Source organism: Spermophilus citellus, assembly GCF_964194105.1.
Source record: "Spermophilus citellus genome assembly, chromosome: 14".
In the NCBI taxonomy this organism is placed as follows: domain Eukaryota; kingdom Metazoa; phylum Chordata; class Mammalia; order Rodentia; family Sciuridae; genus Spermophilus; species Spermophilus citellus.
Window position 1 is genome coordinate 85,457,732 of NC_138194.1, and position 21,516 is coordinate 85,479,247.

The 21,516-nt window shown below is 36.9% G+C and overlaps 1 protein-coding gene across 1 annotated transcript in view; it reads right to left on the bottom strand.

The window, feature by feature from the left end:
• The window catches only part of ENPP2 (ectonucleotide pyrophosphatase/phosphodiesterase 2), a 115,589-nt gene that overhangs the window by 63,321 nt on the left and 30,752 nt on the right, over nt 1-21,516 (bottom strand). The window contains 2 exon segments of the mRNA XM_081266480.1: nt 1,363-1,518; nt 10,964-11,066. Of these exon segments, the coding sequence (XP_081122606.1) occupies nt 1,363-1,518; nt 10,964-11,066 (259 nt within the window).

A 21,516-nucleotide genomic window follows, 5' to 3' on the forward strand; every position in this document is an offset into this window, starting at 1 on the left:
CTACATTTAGAAAGAGCTAAGCTAGAGTCCAGGGGATCCTTTAAACTTTTAAAGAAACTCTAAAATCAAGACTTTAGAAAATTGACATAGCATGTCAGGGACAAAATACTGAAGGTATGACAAACATAAAGCATTAGTAAAATCCTTAGTGCCAAGCAAACAAAGATTGCTGACTTGAAACAATTTTTGAAGCCAAAGAACTCTCTGGAACATCTGTTCCATCCATCCTCTCCATTTACAATGGTCTCAGCATTTAAGTTTGCAGAGTCACAACTAAGGAACATGGGGAAAGTTCCAAAGGAAGCAACAACGACAAAAAGAGGTGGCTATGTTCTTGGAAATGTATTATGAAAAGAATGAGTCTAAAATGAAACTCTTCTTATTTTGCAGGGGCTGAGGGGCAAAAATCAGAATGAGTAAGGGAGTTGATGTTGATTTTCATGTAAACCAAGGGGCTATGTATGGCTTAAGTAAAAGGGAATGGTGTCTCTATTTCTAACAATACCACTGAAAACATAATTAATAACAGAGATTTTTTAGACTTTTTAAAGAATCATCCATGCATAAAAGTCTGAAAATAAGTAATAACTGATCAAGGGAGCTGTGGAATCCCCTTCTAGGGGTGATAAGAACAGGGTTGGCCACTGTCTTTCTTAGGCTTTGCCTGGAGGCATGATGGTGACCTCATAAAGTATCTTAAAAGTCCATCTGAAATGTTTATTTTTGAAAACAGAACAAGTATGATAGAAAAAGTCCCCAAAGGTGTTTTTCCTCAACTAATGTGCACTCATCTGAGAGCCTGTATATTCTAATGACTGTTCCACCATGTGAGAAATACAAAGTAAACCAGGAAATCTTAGAGGAAGATTTGAAGCTACCCAGAGCACAAGACCCCAAATAGAATTCCATAATCAATTTCCATTTGTACAGAAAATAGGGAACGATATCAGGGCAGACCAGCAGTCACTACATAAGATGAAAGAAAACAAATGTTAAAAATAGGGCTGGTAAACAAAAAAAATTTTTTTTGAACCTAAAACTTTAAGGATGTGCACATTTTGGGCCCATGTACAATGGCAATGAACACAGGAATTTGCAAGAAAAGGCAGAAATGGTGACTATGAACCAAAACCTATACATAAACACTTTTAAAACTAGCGTATGATGGCTACTGTGAAGGCCTAGTGTGGGAACAAGTCATTCACATAGGACGTGTTCATTACACGACCAACAGTCATTCAAGAAACAAAACTGAAATCCATAGTTCAGACAGGCCAAAGCAGGGGGCAACTCCAGGGTATCCAACATCACAGAGCCTCTAGGTCATCTACTGGAAAGAGAGAGGACACCAAAGTGACATACCTGTCTTCAAACAGAGCTCATCAAAATCATGACAGCAACTGCTATAACTCTTACACAAGTTGTCACACCGACAATCAGGAGGTCCAACCTCTTGAAGTTCAAAACATCTTCCCTTGCAAGATCCAGAGGTGTTGGTCCAAGGGGAGTCCGATAGCACTGCAAGGATCAAGAGGTAAAGGCAATGATTTAGGAAGAGGGTCATGACACTGGAAGAATGGCCCTGGGAAGCCATGCAAATGAGAGTTAAACAACCAAAGGAAAACATTTATCAGGGTATCAAACACATAGAAAAAGTAAAATGTTAGCTATTGGTTTCATTATTATTTATTATTACAAATGTGTCAGGTTACTTCCCCAGTAGAAATAAGAATTTGTTTCCCTATTTAATAATGCATTGCTTTTTTTTAAGAAAAATTAAGCTCAAATATTCTGAAGACAGTCTGAATATATGTGATGGAATAGAAGAAGACTTTTACTATCTCTTCTAACCAAAAATCTATGTCATAGCCAGTGTTATACAAACACAAACTCCACAATCTCATCTTGTCAAGAACAAACCCTCTTATCATTATGCTCATGTGATAAAATTATAGTCCGAGAAACCTCAAGTCATCTAAATTTGGGGAAAAGAAAGAATTCCATGAGATGAAAATTTCACAAATTCATAATTTACAGGAAATGTAAGTTTAAAAATTAAGCAGTAATTTTATTCACTGTAGTACCTAAAAGATAAAATGTCTAGGAACAAATTTAATAACATGTATAGAACCTACATAAAGAATACTTTAAAACTTTACAAAAAGACATTTCAAAAAGTCTAATTCCATCAAACTTCATACCACCTTAGATGTAAAAATATTATGAAAATATTAATTTTTCCTATATATCCCTAAAGGTTCAATGCAATCACAATAAATATATCTACAGTTCTTGAAACTTGAGAGGATAAAAAAGATGTATGTAATTTGGTAACTAGACAGAAAAGTATATACTGAAGTTAAATAATTAAAATAGCTTGGTACTAGAAAATAAGTACATCAGTGTTATATATGGTCCCAGGAATAGGAACCATATATAAATGCTAAATATATGAGAATATATTGTATAATAAAATGACATTTAAAACCAGAGAAAGAGAAAAGGATTAATCAGTAAGTGTGACTGGACCCTCACCCCAGTTAATAAGATAACTAATTTATGGTGAATATAAATATAAACTGATAACTGTTTCTAAGAATGCAAATTTTTGTAAAATAGAATACAATTTAGAAACATCTATCAACATTTTAAAACATGCATGACTCTTCCAGAAATTTCATTACCTCTCATATATAATTGCAAAAGTTCTCCAAAATACATGCACACACACACAAAAAAAATGACCATTATTCACTGTTTTTTTTTTTTTTTTAAATGTGAAGGAGGAAGGGTCCCTGAAGTCAACCAAAGGTACTTTATCCATCAAGAAAGAAAGAATCCCTATATTTATAAGTGGAATGTTGCTTGCCCTTAGAAGAGTGAGTCAGATCTGTATAGGCTAATGAAAAATCCACAAAACATATAAACAATTTTTTTTTTAAAAGAACAAAGTACCAGTAAATGGCTGGAACTGGAGATGATCATGCTAAGTGAAATAAGCCAACCCCCTCCCCCAAAACAAAGGTCAAATGTTCTCTCTGATACGTGGACGCTAACACACAATAAGGGGTGGGGGTAGGAGAATAGAAGTTCATTGGAATAGAAAAGGGGAATGAAGGGAAGGGAGTGGGGATGGGAATAGGAAAGACAGAATGAATTAGACCTAACTTTCCTATGGTCCTTTATAAATACGCAACCAGTGACACTCCACATCATGTACAACCACAAGAGTGGGATCCTAATTAGAATAAGTTATACTCCATGTGTGTATAATATGTCAAAATATATTGTATCGTTGTGTATATCTGAAAAGAACAAATAAAAAAGAACACAGTAGCCAGGCAAGGTGGCACACGCCTGTAATCCCAGTGGCTCAGGAGGCTGAGGAAGAAGGATCTTGAATTCAAAGCCAGCCTCAGCAAAAGCAAGGTGCTATGCAACTCAGTGAGACCCTGTCTCTTAAAAAAAAAAAAGAAAGAAAGAAAGAAAATACAATCTAGGGCTGGGGATATGGCTCAGAGTTCTAGTGCCCCTGAGTGCAATCCCCATTACCAAAAAAAAAAAGAACAAAAGTACATAATAGTGTTACAGTATTAAGGATTATGTATTAGATTTTGTGCTAAAAAAGAGAGATAAAGAGAGCATTAAGGACAAGAGATAAGGATGGAAATAACAGAGTCAGAGCTGGAGAGGGGAGACAGAGAGGGAGAGAGAGACTGAGAGTAAAGGGATTAAGAAAATGTGCAGGTGTGAATTAACCTTTTTCCTCCCTGTAAGAAACTGTTTATAGGAATTATATTTCTGGAAAATGACTGAGAAAATTAATTTCTGTAATTTGAATTTACTGACGGTTTACAAATTTGTGGGTAGTTCTCTGTTTTTTTAATCGCTTGATTACTTTCTTCTTATATCACATATGTATATATGCATGTGTGTGTATAAAACATGTCATACAATATATAGTACATGTAAATACATTAACAAATATTATTTATAACATGCTATTTGTAATTTTATTTCCATGTTTATGAATTTCATTTTTTTAATAATCCACATGTATCACTTTTAAAAATCAAGAAAAAGTGAAGAACAGGAGAAAAGATGTTAAGTGACATTTCCCAGTTCATCCACAACATGTATTTGAACATCCTGCTCATCCCTGAGTCCTTTGTCTTCTTTATAATCAGCATCACCCAATGCTAACCTTTATGGCATCAGATCAGTTGAACTAAAGCAAACAGATTCACTAGACCATGAAATGTGAAATGCTTTCGCATGGTTGATTTTGTGATGTTGAAATACATACAAACCACATCAGTTCAGCTTAGGAAATAATGTCAGTTTCCACTGCAGTGCCTTACCTCTGGTCTAAAAACTACATTTCTTCTATTGACTTTGGCCAACCTAAGAACAGTGTATGCTGAACCACAGGAAACCATGGCAAGGAGAAGGAATTGAAAAGGGAAAAAAAAGAAAAGATGGTCCTATAGTAAAAATAAAGATAAGGAAAAACTTATAGTTGAATATTCCTTTTTTAAGGCTCGTGGTTAGATAGAATCACTGCATTAGTAGCTAATAAATGGTGAGCAGTTCTCACTCCAATGAGCTGCATACAGAAGCCTGCTCAGCTCTGCTGAGAGAGGAGGAGGCCTACAGGCATGTCATTCACAGGTGGGTTTTTTGTTTGTTTGTTTTTGTTTGTTTTTGTTTTTTTTACCTGCCTTGTCTCCTTTAGGGGTCCCAGAAAGCATTTGAAATTTTCCTGCACTTATGCCCGGCATATTCTCCTTATCTTAATCTATTCCCTATATCTTTTTTACTTTCAAAATATCCGTATAGGCCAGGAGTAGTGGTGCACACCTGTAATCCCAGCAGCTCAGGGGGCTGAGACAGGAATATCATAAGTTCAAAGCCAGCCTCCGCAATTTAGCAAGGCCCTAAGCAACTCAGCAAAACCATGTCTCTAAATATAATATCTTAAAAAGGACTTGGGATGTGGCTCAATGGCTAAGCACCCCTAGGCTCAATCCCTAGTACAAACAAACAAACAAAATCTGTTGCAAATGCTTCATCATTTTGTGCTTTTTTTTCATGCCTAGTACCAAAATGATTTTTACTAGTAATCATTCTTTCACTTTGTGCTTTGCTTTGTTTTTCAATGTAAATGACTCTCGCTCAAGGGTTGACCCTTATCACAGCCCTCCTGACCAAGCTTTAGACTGAAGACAGCTTTGTTAGAGCTGCATTTACATTCATAAAGCAAAGATACATCTCATAAAAAATACTCTACCCAAGATTGTGTTATCGACAGCTTCAAACAGGAGTGAATTCCTGAGCCTGTGTGGATTAGGGGATATCTATGCCCAAATTCGCTCTGGGCTGACAGGAATCACAGGGGCAGAAAAATGCAAAGATAGTTTGAGCCATACAAAGCCTCTTCTAACCCTAAGAAATTTGAGCTGCCATTGCTTTTTCAGTAAAAGAGAACAGCAGAGAGTGGGAGAATGTTCGCTTTGCCTGTCCAGGTCCTGATGCATCTTGGCTACCTGTTTCATGACAAGTTTTGGGCCCTATTCATTTTCTAGGAATTCTGTATCTCATCCTCTTCATTCTAGCTTGCTTTTATTTATTTATTTGTGTGTTTGTTTGTTTGTTGAATTCCTGGCCCAGGATCCATGTCTTTCTTCCTACACCAGAGAACAGGTTTTGGGGACTTTTCTTTTTATTGTGCCCGATTCAACACCAAATGTGGAAAGATTAGTTGATTATACATCTGAGTTTTAAATTCCAAACCCCCCTTTACTTGACCTAAATCAAGGAACCATGAACTTGTGGCCTCCCATGATTTTCCTGAGATCCCCACAAAAGCTTGAAACTAAAAAAGAAGACAAACTCTAAATAGCAAGCAAACAAAAAGTACTCAGAAGTATTATTAAGTTAGAAATACGTAGTAAGTGTGATAGGGCCTTCAAATTAGATCTTAGGAGGCACTTGCCAATATTTTTATGTAATTCAAATTACATTGCTGCCTTTAAAATCATATATTTAAATGATGTTATTTTACTTCGATGATAAAATCAGTCCTGGAATCATGAGTAACAAATGTTATAGAACCTTACAAATATATTTTGTTATTTTTTCAAAAGGACATTGGATTTTAAAATTAAATATATACATGATATGCATACCAACAGTGCTATACACTCCTTATTTTTCACAGAAGTATAATTTCATGACTTAAAGAAATACCAATATAAATCATAATTTATTATTTCATTCAAAAACCTTTTTTTGGGGGGGGCTGGGGATGTGGCTCAAGCGGTAGTGCGCTCGCCTGGCATGCGTGCGGCCCGGGTTTGATCCTCAGCACCACATACCAACAAAGATGTTGTGTCCGCCGAGAACTAAAATAAATAAATAAATATTAAAAATTCTCTCTCTCTCTCTCTCCTCTCTCACTCTCTCTTTAAAAAAAAATCAAAAACCTTTTTTTTAGAATATCCCATCTCACTGTACACATACACAGAGAGGACTGGAGAATTCTGGTGTCATTTATTCCATAGATATACAGAAAAAAAATAATGAAAATGTATACCTCTTGGGAAAAAGCGTAATTGATGAGAAGAGTCGTGATCAAAATGTAAATCCATCCCGGGCACCCCATCATATTTCCCTCAAAATTCTCCCACACAGGAAAATTTTCAAATTTGGGTAATGACCAATAAGGGAGAGAGTCTTTAAATTGAAAACATGAAGCCCAGCCCAAAGTTGGAAGGTTTTTTCTTTTAAACTTCTTCTAACAGGCTGCTCCTGTTTTCAGAGTTTGGGACATGGCTCCCTATCTGTCCCTCCCATTCATTCTGGTTCTCAGCCCAGGTGTTTCCTGAAAGTGAGAAGAAAGCCCTGAATTGGATTTCAAGTTGTGGCTGTGCCTTTTCTCAAAAGCATTAAAACAGAAAGGGTTCCCCTGGGTTGCCCTGCTTGAAGTAAACCCAGGGAAACCCCAAGGGCAGCATGGATGCCACTCAAGATTCCACTCGGCTCTAGAATTTAATACTGTCTTATGCCTCTTCTGGAGTATCTGATTCATCTTTTTAGGTAATACTTTCTTGTTTTGAAGTTGCTTTTATTTTTCTGATGGTTCTGACTTCACCCTTTAGCAAGCAGCTCTATATACAGGCCTGCTCTCCACCTCTCTGCTTCCTAACATCACTTTCTATAAATACCCACTCATGGGTATCACTGTTTCCTCATCTTCAGAGCTGCTAGGCCAGATTTCATAAGGTTTTTTTCTTCTTTTTTTAAATATAAATAGGTCCACCTGGAATAATATAAATAGGTGTTTTCAAACACCTGTACTTTCAAAGAATTTATCAATAAAATGTCCTCCTATGGAAGGCCTCACAAACTACAAGAAAATAGATTTCTTTGTGATTTAAATCAAAAGTTAAAAACTTAATTAAATGTCTAACCTATTCAGAGAGCCTTAAAGATAAGGAGTAGCATGAATCTGAATGATTTGCAAATCTGCTAGAAACAATGAAACACTGTCACCTTAAATCATGGTTTTATTAGCCCTAGGAATACATGTAGAAACTGGCCTTACAAGTGAAGATAAATTCAATGTATCATCCTATTTTAATAAGACTTCTAAAATTTTCAATAGAAAATGATCCTTCTCACCCCTAATACCATTTCTATTTTCTCTGTGATTCACAAAAAAAAAAGTTTTTACTCATAAAATTATTTTTGATACTTTACATTTCATATTTATCCACAAATTTCAGTTGTATATTTTCAAAGTTTCTTGTTAAACCAATGAAAAGGATAATAAATTGGATTGAGCTTTCAGGTTTCTATTAGCCAGGTATTCATGAGCTCACAAGTTTCCTTTTGTCTTTCAAGTATTAAGTTGCATATATTTCAAATATACAGGTGGATATTCCATTTCCACCTGGGAACTAAAAGAATATGTATGTCATAAGCTTCAATAAAGTAGACTCCCCCGTACCATCATAATCCCACACACATACAGGTGTACATGAGAACATGAACACCTGTGCACACATAAATTCTCTTGCAGTCTTTTTAAAACCAAATCAAGGGATCTGCATTAGATGTTCAGGACAAAGATGTCAAATTGGATTGCAGTTGTTACTCACATTTTCTTTGAAAATTGATACCTGCCATCTTGCTTACCTGAGGGCCCTTTTACTCAAAAGAATTATAATTTGCTCTGCTCATTTTATACCTTCTAATAAGTCTTTACGTGTCTGGTAAAATAAATCTTATTCCACCCTTACTTCCAATAGATCACTAGTTCCTAACAATAAATCCAGCTAACAAGTATGCTAGTTAATTAATTATAAGTTTGTTTACTCTGCCACAACCTTGAAACCAATGCTTCAGTCCATAGTACAACAGTAAGGATCTACATGTGTGTAGAACATTCTCCACTGTTGTTGCATAAAAAACAAGAGGCTGCATGCTTTTGAACAGTGGATCTTGCTTTAATCAGTCCAGAGCTGGCCATATATGAATACCTTTTGTGTTCCTTGTGTTTGTTAAAAAAAAAAAAAAAAAAAAAAAAACTTAAAACACTAAGCTTTGTAGGATTTCTTTGGAATCCAAAAGGATTTTTTGAAAATGGGAAAGCAGGAGTTCTTTCCCTCCTGGTGTCTTATCTTAATCCACATATAAAATTTACCCAGTGTTTTCTAATGTGAAGGCTTTACTAACAGAATGATCAATCACATATATCATTTGAAAAATGTCCCTTCTAGGCACATATAGCATTTAAAAAGACATAAAAACTCTGCACTATGCTTTCACCCAGTTTCCAAAGTACATCTTTGGTCTTTTCTTTGGAGGAATCAACCACAGCATCTAAACAGTAGGTAAGCTACATCAGAAGAAAAATTAAAAATAAAAAGTGTGCAGACATAACAAAACACTTCAACTCAGACTTAAATTGTATTGTACCCTAAGACAAAACTTCTCACTCATAGGTGGAAGTTTAACTAATAAATTATTTTAGATGCTATCATAAAGCCTGAAACAATCAGTAATTTAAATTATTTAATAATCAAATGTTTTGTAATGTATTTAAAATTATATAATTTATAGATTATAAAGTAGACCATACTACTTTTCCAAAAGTAACATGGATTTGTTAGTTCTTTTAGTTGTTTCTTATAACATTTGGAAATAATTTAACATATGCAAAGTATTTTTGAAGATTACTAAAGCCGACCTACGTTTTCCACATTTTCTAGTGGAGAACACTCAAGCCTAAGGGACAAGAAAGCAAGATGGAAATCAGGATTTTTTTTTTTTTTTTAATCCAGAAGGAAATTAGAGATCACCCAGGTCAGCTTCTCAGTGGGCAGCTAGGGAAGAGACTTCACACATGACTTGCCCAAGACCTCACTGCCTACTATATGAACAGAGAGTACCAGTCTAAGACTTTTAAGACTATCTCCCAAAAGAGTCAACTTCAAAAATAATGGATATCTTGATTTTATACATGTATTAAGGAACCAGCATTTAATTACTCAACATCAGTTTTAACCAAAAGTAATATATGAAGAGGAAACAACAGCAAGAAAGTCCCATTTTGAATGCATTGGAAAGAACCAGCTGTTTGCTGTCAAGTTGCAAGCTGGTCCACGTGACCTTACTAGGGGTTGGATCCCCCTGGCTGTTAGTGGCACTGGAAGAGGCCTTTGAAGAGAGCATTTGCTACCAATAAAAAACAGCATTCTCTTCTAGCCCAGAGACCCTTCACCTCCCTCCCCAACAGAAGACAGCTCCTTCTGTCCATTTGGCTTCCTGAGGCTGCAATTTTTATGATCTATTTTCTCAGTCTTGGCCCAAACCACACCCCACTTCAATTCACTAACCCACTGCTAATATTATTCTTTCAACCTTCTGGCATGACTCAAAAGCAACTTACTTGATGTAAGGAAGATTTAGTATTCCATCAAGGCATGTATCACAACTTGATTAATAATAAAGTTCATGCTGGCTAAACAGAGACAGGTGAGAATCTTTCACTGTGGTCAGATCAAGAAATACAGAGAAACACAAAATTTACAGAAAGACAGACAAACACTCTGGGATCTCAGAAAAAGTCAAGAAAATATTGCCCCCTAGAGTACCCATTACTTCAAATGTAATTTTTATTTCTAAAACTATCAGCGGCTCCAATTTCCAGGAAATTAACCAACTCATTGCTTAAGACCTGGTCAGTTAAGCCCCCTCCGGCTGCACAAGGAGCTCCTTCATGAGAATTCCCACTCCGCTGATGGTTCAGCATATTGTAAAAGGAAACTCTTTCACTTTGGTTCGATTAGCTAAGTCAGGGTACACTTTTAAAACTCACCTTTCCTTATGCAAAAGAAAAAACATAATGAGAAAAATCCATCCCATAAGCTCTTTGAAGTACCTCCTCTGTCTTATGTTTTTCCTGTTTGGGGTAAATCTTGATCTTAAAATTTTAAATCTCTAGAGTTTCATAGAGACAGATCACTGCCTTTTTTACTTTCACTCCTCTTTTTCCTGGATCAGAATTATCTGGTAGCAAACACTCTATTTTACATCGCATGACAACAAATTGCATTTGTATATCTCCAGTCCTAACCCAACACCTGTTCTCTCACCACATCTGCTTTTGCCTTGGCTATGAAAAAATGTTTTAATTTTATCTCAACATTTATAAATTTCAAAGTACACAGACTTAAAGGTACAGTTGTTATGAAGCCACCATCAATGTGCTCTAAATAAAACCACATTTTTTTCACCTGAATTTATATATACAGCTGGTTTCATCCCAGAGGAATCTAGGACTAAATTAGTTATCCTGCAAGATTACCTTAAAGATGAATTTCTTAAGGACTTTATGTTGATAACTAGTGAATAATATTTTTAAAAGAACTGAAATGCAAATAGTTGTTACTCTTACCTGTCAGAGGGCCTTCATCCCATCCTTCTGCCCTCTTAATTCGACTTGCCGTGAATCCACAGCAGATATTGACACCAACAGCAAAAGTGAACAAGGATATTACCTAAAGGAATAGAGAGACTGAGTTGTCAAAGACAGCTAGACAGGACTAAATCAAATTACATGAAGCAATTCCAGTCCCTGCAACATCCCCAATCCTACAACTTCCAAAATGCATCCTAAGGTGCTGTCTCAATCTGAACAACAAACAGAAACACTCAGATTCAAAAGGAACTGGTTCTGAGGAGCAAGCCTTTTCCCCTGTGGTTCCATCCTTCTCCTACCTGGTAAGACTGGAAGGAGCCTCTTCTTGCCATGTCAGGATTCTTGGAAAGCTTTCTGCAGCGTGTTCTCTGCCTACATGGAATGCCCTGCTCCGGGGCTCCGCGTTCAGTCTATTAACTACAAGCAATCCCACCTGGGAAGTTGACAGGCTCATCTGATTTGTCCAGAGCTTGATTTCATCACGGTTTGTTCAAATTGCAGCTCTGAGCACAAGAGGCTTAAAGCATCATCCTCCTTGTCCCCACCCCCTTATCAGTCCCTCCCCTAACACAAACCCTTTCATGTGGTATCCTCTGGCAACGTGAAGATTTCTTATGTAGCTGTGGCCAATAACAGCGCACGTTCGTTTTCCTTCCCTCACAAAAACATGGTTTGTCAAAAAGAAACCAAATGTATTTCATCCGATAAAAATGAAACAGAGCCGCACAGAGCTTTCTACCAGCTTCAAGCTTTTAAGGTTTACAATGTAGTTATTCAGTGTTGTCAACCCCGGCTTTATTTTTCTTTTCTTTCCTTTTTTTTTTTTTTTAGAAGGAAAGTTTTACCATTTGTAAGCATAATAACTCTCCCTGTCTTTTCCATTTATTTATTTGCTGGCAGTTTGAAAGACCCTGTCCCTATTACGACATTCTCTGCTACTTCTGATGACTCTGATATTTCTCAGGATGAAATCTCCCGAAATTGCAACTAGCACAAGAGACAGCATTCTTTTCCCCATGTCATTGTTATATTTTAGAGAAGTAACTTTTATCAAAATACTGAGAATGCCAGCTAAGCAGCGTGCAGTCCTCCTGCCCAGTGAGGAAAGACAAAATAACTCCAGGCTCTGGCCATTCCTGCCAAAAGTCAGCTGGCTTTGAGGCATTTGGGAGGTAAGGAGCAGAAAGAAGAGGTGGAGAGGAAAGGGAGGGTAAGCTTTATTAGCAAGTGAATTGAGGATGGAAATCTCAATGGCAGCAAGAATTTAGATTTCAAGAATTGTTTTTCTAGTTATTTTTCTCTTCAGTTATCATCTAGCTCCCATCTAGGACACTCTAGTGTCCTCTGAGGCTCTTGTGAGTGTAAAAGTTCCTTTACTGAGCACTTTGGAAATCACAGCACATTTAGAGGAGAAATTGAGGCCTCTAAATCTGAAAGTTGTTTAAATATTGTGTGCCTTTAAGATTCAAATGAGGGGAGGTTTGTTTGTGGCTTTTCCGGCCAGGCCCAGGGACTGTCTTTTCTAGCACAGTACATATGCACATACGTAAACAAACAGGGACTCACAGCTCAACCAATTACTAACGGAGCAGAGCCTCTGTGCAAATAAAACATGATAGCACAAAAGCAAGGACTTGTTTATAGTGGATTGTATAGTAGGCCTGGGTTTCATTATAAATTCTAGAGTTTAGTAACAGCTAATTGAGAATACACTGCCAAACTTTAAGTTGCCTTTCTAGAATTCTTTCAGTTTGCCCTCTTAAAAGAGATGTCAGGCTTATGAATTTTTCTATGTAAGTCTCTTGCTTTAGTCTGTCTGCCATACTGAACTGATTTACAGTTGGGTATTTAGCGAGGCTTATAAAAGATGTTAACCCCATGTAATATTTTTCTACTATTTATGTTAAATTTCAAGATGCAAGCCCGTCATTTTAGGGGGAAACTATCAACCAAAAAGGAGAACATCAAGGCCATCCTGTTATTTCATTGTATGCTACAGTGCTCCCCATGTTCTAAAAATCAAGCACCCTCTACTCTCCAGCCTCTCCAGGCTTCGCCAGAGTCCAACAACTTGAGCCTCTGTCTGACATTTGATTGCAGAAACCCAGCATGGGGACAATGACTCTTGTCCTTGGGGAAAAAAAAAAAAAAAACGGAGTTCGGAAGCAGAACATCAGCCATAATTTCATTGTATTTTAGACAGGATGACTAGCCGTATGGGAGAGAAAAGCTGGTAAGTATAAAAGCCAAGTTTAGGCATAGTTGACTTCTGCACACCACTTGGTACCATTTCCAAAAGAAGTGAGCTTAGTCGCTCCTGCTGCTAACTATTCTGCTAAATTCACTTTATCTTCTACCGGGTCATGGAGCGTCAGGAAATTTTTCACACACATACATCATCACCATCATCATCACCACCTAGGTATTGATAAACAGAACTTTACTAAAAAGATTATCATTATAAATCCACTTCCAGGAAGATGGCCAAAGTCCCTCTGTTGGGCACCAAATCAACTACACAATCCCATTACCCCCTCATTATGCAAAGCTGAGAAAAAAAAAGCCTGGGAATGCAAAGTAAGTTAAGAAATTCCACCAAAATGACTGGAATATAGTTCAAAACCTTCTTTTATAAGAAACCCCAATTAAGAAAGTTCACCTGCTGTGGTGTCTAAGATTTTGGTAGAAATTGACACATGGCTGGCTCAGGAAACAAGAAAGAGTATGCGAGAATAAACCAAACTTCCAGCTTGGTTTATTCACCTAGCCACGTTTCAGAGAACACTGCCCCCTGGCAGAAGGAAACCTAGAACTCTAAATACATCTTTCATCAATCAGCCTCAGCCCCTAAAAATCACTCCGTGGTTCTCAATCTTTATTAGGCATAACAGCCACCCTGGGGTTTGTTTGAAATGTTGTTTATGCCCTGTTCCCTGAGATTCTGATTCCATGGTCTGCGGGGTGGGGGAGGAGAAAGGGGTGCTTAGGGGCCAGACAAGAATGGAACAATAGGTTATTCTGATGCAAGTCATACAAGGACTACATTTAGAAAAACAGAACATGAGAATAAATTACTCTGAATTAATTTACTCATGCCCTCATATTGAATTGCTTGGCTTAAGTCATAATGTAATTTTTAATACTTTCACTATTAATTGAACTTTAAGTTTCCATCTCTACAAGACAAGCAAGCTATGGCTGTCCTTCCAGGGGAATCATCTCCAAACTGTAAGCAGCAGATCAGCATTTTATTTACTTTGCTGATGGTACACAGCAGCAGTGTGTATGTTGCTTAATTGCAATACAGTAGTTGCATTTATACAAATGCACAGTCTATCTTTTCATGAAATAATTCTATGAATCCTTGTTCCCAAGCCCTGATTAAGATAAGAGGACTTGAGGTGAACAGTGAGATTTGAAAGATATGAAACTGAGTGTTGTTATTCTTGCTTCCCGCAGTAATTATGAAATTGTCATGAAATGATTAAAACTTTATCTACATCCAGTTTCTCATTATGCAGAACTGACATGACTTGACCTGGCTTAACATTATTCCCAGAATAATTATAAGATAATGTATGATGTTAGACAATTACTAACCACATGATTTTCAGAACTATCATTTTGCAATAACTACAGCATGTACACTGTGGAAGTAATAAAACAGCACAACTGTATATTCTTCCTATTCTATTTTCAAATTCTTTTTTTGATTTCTTTTGGTTGTAGATGAACACAATATCTTTATTATGTTAATTCATTTTTATGTGGTGCTGAGGATCGAACCCAGTGCCTCACGCATGCGAGACAAGCGCTGCACCGCTAAGCCACAACCCTAGCCCCTCTATTTTCAAATTCTTTAAGCCTTGTATTTACATTCTGTTGTGGAAGAGCAGTATTAGAAAATTAAGAAAAAAGTTGGACAACAATCATAGCCAAAGGGACATACCAATCTAAATCCAGCTGAAAATTCTGACAGTTAATGGGGGAACAAGCTGGCTCAATTGCTCCCACAATCCAGAACTGCAGATATTTATATAAAGTAGATGCCACTTAAAATGCTAAACCAAAGAAGCAAAGTTTTATGGGTAATGTATGGTCCCTGGGGGTTCTCCAGTGGAGAAATAGCACATGCCTTTTCAAATGTAAACAGGACTTGTTCTATTAGTTGTTACATAATTGAAAGCTGAAATCAACACTGTCACATCTTACAGTGACTTCAACTTATAAACTCACATGCATTACATTTACTCCCAATGGCAGCTAAGTATGAATCCCTCACTGGAACAATTTCTGCCCTTTATGAATATTCATTCATTCATTGCACAGATATTCATTAGCTCCTACCAGGTACCAAGCATTGTTCTGGGAACTAGCAGTACTACCCAGGGAGCTAAACCAGAGATTGCCCTGCCCTCCACATTAATCACATAGACACAGAAATGAATGTGCGGTTGCAACTGTGAAAATGCAGATGTGTGGAGGTAAATGATGCTAGGAGAAACATATTATCCAGATTTGGCCTAATCAGGGAGGTCATAGACGATTTTGTGGGTTAGATGTTAACTGAGCTGTGATTTGAGGGGTGGATGGGAGCAATTAGATTCAGAGAAGAGGAAAGAATTCTAGGCAGAGAGAAGAATGTGCAGACATTTTGTTTAGGATTGAGGCACAACATCCTCATGAGATAAAAAGACAACCAGTTTGACTGGTGTAAGAAAAGCAAAAGTGAATGCAGAGTGAAGTGGGACTGGAGAGGGTAGGAGAGACTGGGCACATGGCTTCCCACAGTTCATCTTAGGGGTATTGTCCTTATCCTGAAAGTAGTGAAATGTCGTTAGAAGACTTAAGACAGGTGGAGTTTAATCAGATTGTGAAGAATTCATCTCTTTACAGGATAGATATGAATAAGAGGGAATTAAGAATGAGTACAGTGGTCAGTTTGGAAATCATAGCAATAATTCTGAAAAAAAGATAATGGCAGTTTGTATCCAAGAGGATCTGGTGGTGGTGGAGAGGAAGAAAAGCACAAGAGTTAGGAAAAAGATTTGCTAATGACCTGGGTAGAGGAGGCAAGGGGCAGGTGGGTATTAGCATGACTTCTGAGTTAAGAAACACTTAGACATTACAACACTTAAATATATGCTCAGTAAAATCACTTCTTGTGTTTTAATGGGACCATAAGGAAAATATAGAGACATCTGCAAACACCCTAATATTAAAGTTAAAATAAAGGACATAGCTAACAGTTTTAGAACATTTGTCAATCGTTTTAAAGATCATCTAAAACAGTTGATTTAAAGTAATGTTATATTTGGCTTTGAACATGAAAAAATACATTTATTCATAAATGAGGTTTTAAAAGAATTTCCCCCAGGAAATAGCTCAGCTTTGTTCCTAACTCTAGCTTATAATAAAATATTTTAAAATGCAAAACTCAATTTAACTATTTCATTCTAGTTACTCCGAAGCCTGCATGCTAAATATCTAAGCAAACAGAGATAGATCCTATCAGTTTGGAGGGATGGGTCACCTGCATGCCCATGAGCCTTAGGAACGTTTGCATCGTTTGAGTCTACTTTGTAATGTAATTGTGTAATAGATGAGCATGGGTAGATCACTAGAGATAATTATTTTATCACAGGACTGAAGGCACCCATTTTTTCCCTCCAATGTCATATACGCAGACTAAGATGTTATTGTCACCTCCTCTTGCAGTTGAAGTAATGGAAGTTACTTCTGAAACCTAGGTCTCCTAAGCCAGCCTAGACCACTGTCCACTAGAGCATGATGTCTCTTATGCCACCTGAGGGTCTGAACTCAACAGGTCCAAAATGCTGCTACCTACATAACTAGTTCACCCTCCCAACTTCATTTCTTTTGGTGAAAACCTTAAAACCACTTTTTGTTCTACTATAATCCTTTCTTTCACCTCTTGCTTTTCATCAGATACCATGTTATACATTAGCCTTATTAAATACAACTATCTCCATAATTTATCAGAGCTTGCTGAGTGCTGTCAGTTCCTAAACTATCTTCCCATGTGATGATTTTCTTTCATCCCTGTGTCTTCGTTCTTCTAGACAAAAGTTGAAGGTCCTCTCCGACGGTTCTTCCTATGTGCGCTCTACCCTCTCTATATACTGCGCCACTGAGACCTCTATTATTCAACCTGTGATTCATTCCCATTAATTACCCAGAGAGCCCTACACAAAATGCATATCTGATGGCTTTCCCCCCCAAATTAAAATCTTTCAGTGGTTCCCCATCATAACAGATCTCAAAGTATGATTTTTGGACCCAGGGGGTCAGAAACACCTAGAAACGTATTAGAAATGCACATTCTTGGAGACTACCGGAGACCAACTGAATCAAAAACTCTGGGGAGTGAAACCCTTGATTAGTGTGGCAAGACGCCCACCAGGTGATTCTGATACAAGTTTGAAAACCACTGACCTCGAGAATAAATACTAAACTGTTTAACAGGGCATGTAGGACCCAGATCCAAAACTAAGCTCTCTGGATTCAAATCCCAGCTCTGCCACTGTTTAACTGTGAGACCTTACATGACCCTCCTCAGCAAATTACTTCTCCATCCCAAGACTCAGTTTTCTCGTCTGTATCCACCTTGGGATTCTTAAGACTATTACATGAAAATAATCCATGCAAGTCACCAAGCACAGTGGCTGGCACAGAATAATGCTTAATAATTGGTGGTTTTCTTAATTAGAGAAATATTTGCTGTTGCTTAAGTCATGCTCTTTTACATTTTCATTCCTCCATACATGTTGGAGCTTAAGCCTAGAATGCCCTCTTCACATAATCTCCCTAGAAAACTCCAACATATTTGTGAAAATTCAAGTTAGTTCACTGTGATGCCTCCTCTGATTTTGCCTTCCCAGTGCACAGCAATGGGCTGCCTTTGTTCTGTTCGTATATTGTCTGTGTCCTCTTAGCTTGACTTGCTATGATCTCTTCCAATGCAGAGACCAGTTATCCCTACATTGCACAGAGCTTTGCAACTTGCCGGGAACATAGCAGGCAGATGATAAATGTTTGCTGAATGAACCACTTGGTACCAAGAACCTTGAATTGCAGTCTTGCTCTGTTACTAACTAGATGTGCTGTGTTTCTTCATCTGCAAAACAGGGTTATTGGGCTAACTCAGCAGATTTAAGCCACCTTTTAAACATTTAAACTTTGTTTTCAAATAAAACCTTATAGTGAATACTAACATCTAAATTTGGAATTGCTCTTCTTGTAGTTGAGATGAAGACCTAGAATCTCATCTAACCAGCCACCTCTTCCCTATGAACCTTCTCAGAAATGTAGAGATTCAAGGCAAATAATTTGCAAAAACCAAACAAGCAAATATCAATAACTAAGTTAATTCTCATTATTTAATAATGTTACTAATATAATTTTTTCCCTGTGCTATTCTGATACTCATACATGTGTACACACACATCCCAAAAATCTGATGCCCAGGCCAGATCTTTCATTGACAATGACAGAAACTCTCACTCTGGGCAGGTCCTTCTGCAAGGAGTCCAAGCTCATTCCTACATCCACATTTTTGCTTGTACTATTTCTCAGGCCTGAGGTCTTTCTCTTCCTGTGGTGTTCCTCCAAATCTTAGTCAGTTTAAAATCTTTCTCAAGTCTCAGCAACTTCACAAGTAACCCTTTCACAATTGCAAAGCCCACTGTACCATCTTCATTTCAAGAACTTACAGATTTACTCAAGACATTCGTCTCTCTTCTGTCTAGAGTTCCCTGTTTAGTTTTGTTGTTAGTTTGATCATTTCTTATTTCAACAATAAAAGCATAAACTCCTAGAGAGTAGGAGAAGTAAACAACAAGGTGTAGAGGCTAAGAGTTTGGATTCTGAGGTCCAACAGACTTGGTTTTGCTCCTTTTGAACATGAGACTTCACTTAACTTCTTTTTTTTTTTTTTTTTTAAAGAGAGCGTGAAAGAGGAGAGAGAGAGAGAGAGAGAATTTTTTAATATTTATTATTTTTTAGTTCTCGGCGGACACAACATCTTTGTTGGTATGTGGTGCTGAGGATCGAACCCGGGCCGCACGCATGCCAGGCGAGCGCACTACCGCTTGAGCCACATCCCCAGCCCTCACTTAACTTCTCTGAAATAAGGGTTTCTTTTTAAACTGGCTTTTATTACACAGGATTTATATGGAGAACAAGTTATATAATATATGTTAGGCAAATAGCTCAAAGCTCAAGCCAAAGAAACAAAGTATTAGATATGACTATATATAGGAGGAGAACAAGATCTGCATCATCTTCTATCATGTTCTCAGCACCTTACAAAATGTTGAACACAAAATAGGAGTAACATATGTTCCAGGAAAATCCCTTTGAAAGTACAGATTACCAAAGTAACACTGACCCTCTTCTTAGATTTGAAAGCCCCCAGAAGGTGAGCTTCAACTCAGGAAATGTGTTGAGCTCAAAACTAACAGGAAGTTTATAATTGCTCTTAGAGTGTTATCATCACATAATTACCAGCACCACGGTATTCTCTCAGGGAGGAAGCAAAACTGTTCTTTCTGTGATTCCCCTTTCAAACTAACAGCAGTTAGTGATACTGATGCAAATTGGGACAGAAGGGAACATCCTCTTCTTGATCAAAAGCTCCCACTAACAACTCACAGCTGACATCATCAGACCTGACAGAGAAAGACTGAATGCCTTCCCCCTAAGTTCAAAAGCAAGAGAAGGATGTCTGCTCTGGCCATTTCTATTCAACATTGTATGTCTAGCCAGAGCAATCAGGTAAATAAATAAATAAATGGCATCCAGATCAGAACAGAAAGAAAGAAATACAGAAACTATCTGTATTTACAGGTTATGTGATTCTATATGTGGAAAAACTAATGAATTTACACACATAAAAAAAACACAACAATTGGTATTAAAAAATTAGTTCAGAAAAGTTGCTTGATACAATACAAATATACAAAGTCTATATTGTATTTTAATGCATTATAATGACAATGTAAGGTGAAATTAAGAAAAATTGCATTTACAATAGTATTGAAAAGTCTAAAATACTTAGGAATCAAAGTAACAAAAGAAGTGTGAGATTAATACACCGAAAGCTAAAGAGAATCATTAAAATACATTAAAGAAGACCTAAATAACTGGAAACACATTTACATTCTTGGATTGGAGGGCATTATTGTTAAGATAGCAAGAAAGCAAAAGATGACCTATTGAATGCAAGAAAATATTTTCAAATCATATATGTGATAAGAATCTTGTATCCAGAATATGTAAAGAATATATAAACAACCCCTAAATCCATCTATAAGGAGACATACAATCCAATTATTAAAAATAGTCAAATAATTGGAATAGTCATTTTTCCAAAGAAGATATACAAATGGACCATAAACACATCACTAGTCACTAGGGAAATGCAAATCAAAAAAACTACTAATACAACTTCATACCCACTAGGATGGCTAAATTAAAAAAGACAGATAATAACAAGTTCAAGAAATGACATGGTGAAAAATAAATAAATACATAGTAATCTTGGTGAAGAGAAAAAAAGAAGTGATGTAGGAAAATTGAAACTCTCATACTTTTTTGGTAGGACTGTAAAATGGTGTAGTCACTTTGGAAAACAGTTGGCAGTTCCACAAAATATTAGATATAAGGTTATCTATATTGCCCCCACCTATGAACACACAAGAGAAATTAAACATACGTCTGCACAATACTTACACCCAAATGTTCACAGCCAGAATTATCAACTGATGAATAGATAAACAAAGAAGTTGTATCCATACAATGGAATATTATTCATAATAAAAGGGATTGAATCCTGATACATGCCACAATATGAATCAATCATGAAAACACTTTAAATGAAGAAAGCGGTTACAAAAACCACACATTGTATGATTCCATTGGTAAATTCCATTAGGTAAATATGAAACCTCTAGAATAAACAAACTTAAGGAAAGAAAGTAGATTAGTCGTTGGGCAATGGGGGAGTGACTGCCATTAGATGTGAATTTTTGAGTGTTGAAATATTCTAAAATTACATAACTGAAATTTTTGCATGTCTCTAAGAATATATTAAAAACCACTGAAAAGCATAGCTCAAGACTAAATTTCATAGTGTACAAATTACATCTCAATAAAGCTGATATTTTTTTTTAAAAGAGGTGGGCTGAACAGACACTTCTCAGAAGGTGATATACTAACAATCAACAAATATATGAAATAATATTAAATATCTCTAGCTATTAGAGAAATGCAAATCAAAACTACTGTAAGATTTCATCTCACTCCAGTCAGAATGGCAGCTATTATGAAGACAAACAACAATAAGTGTTGGTGAGGATTTGGGCAAAAAGGTACACTCATACACTGTTGGTGGGACGCAAAATGGTGCAGCCAATCTGGACAGCAGTAGGGAGATTCCTTGGAAAACTTGGAATGGAACCACCATTTGACTCAGCCATCCCCCTCCTCAGTCTACACCCAGAGGACTC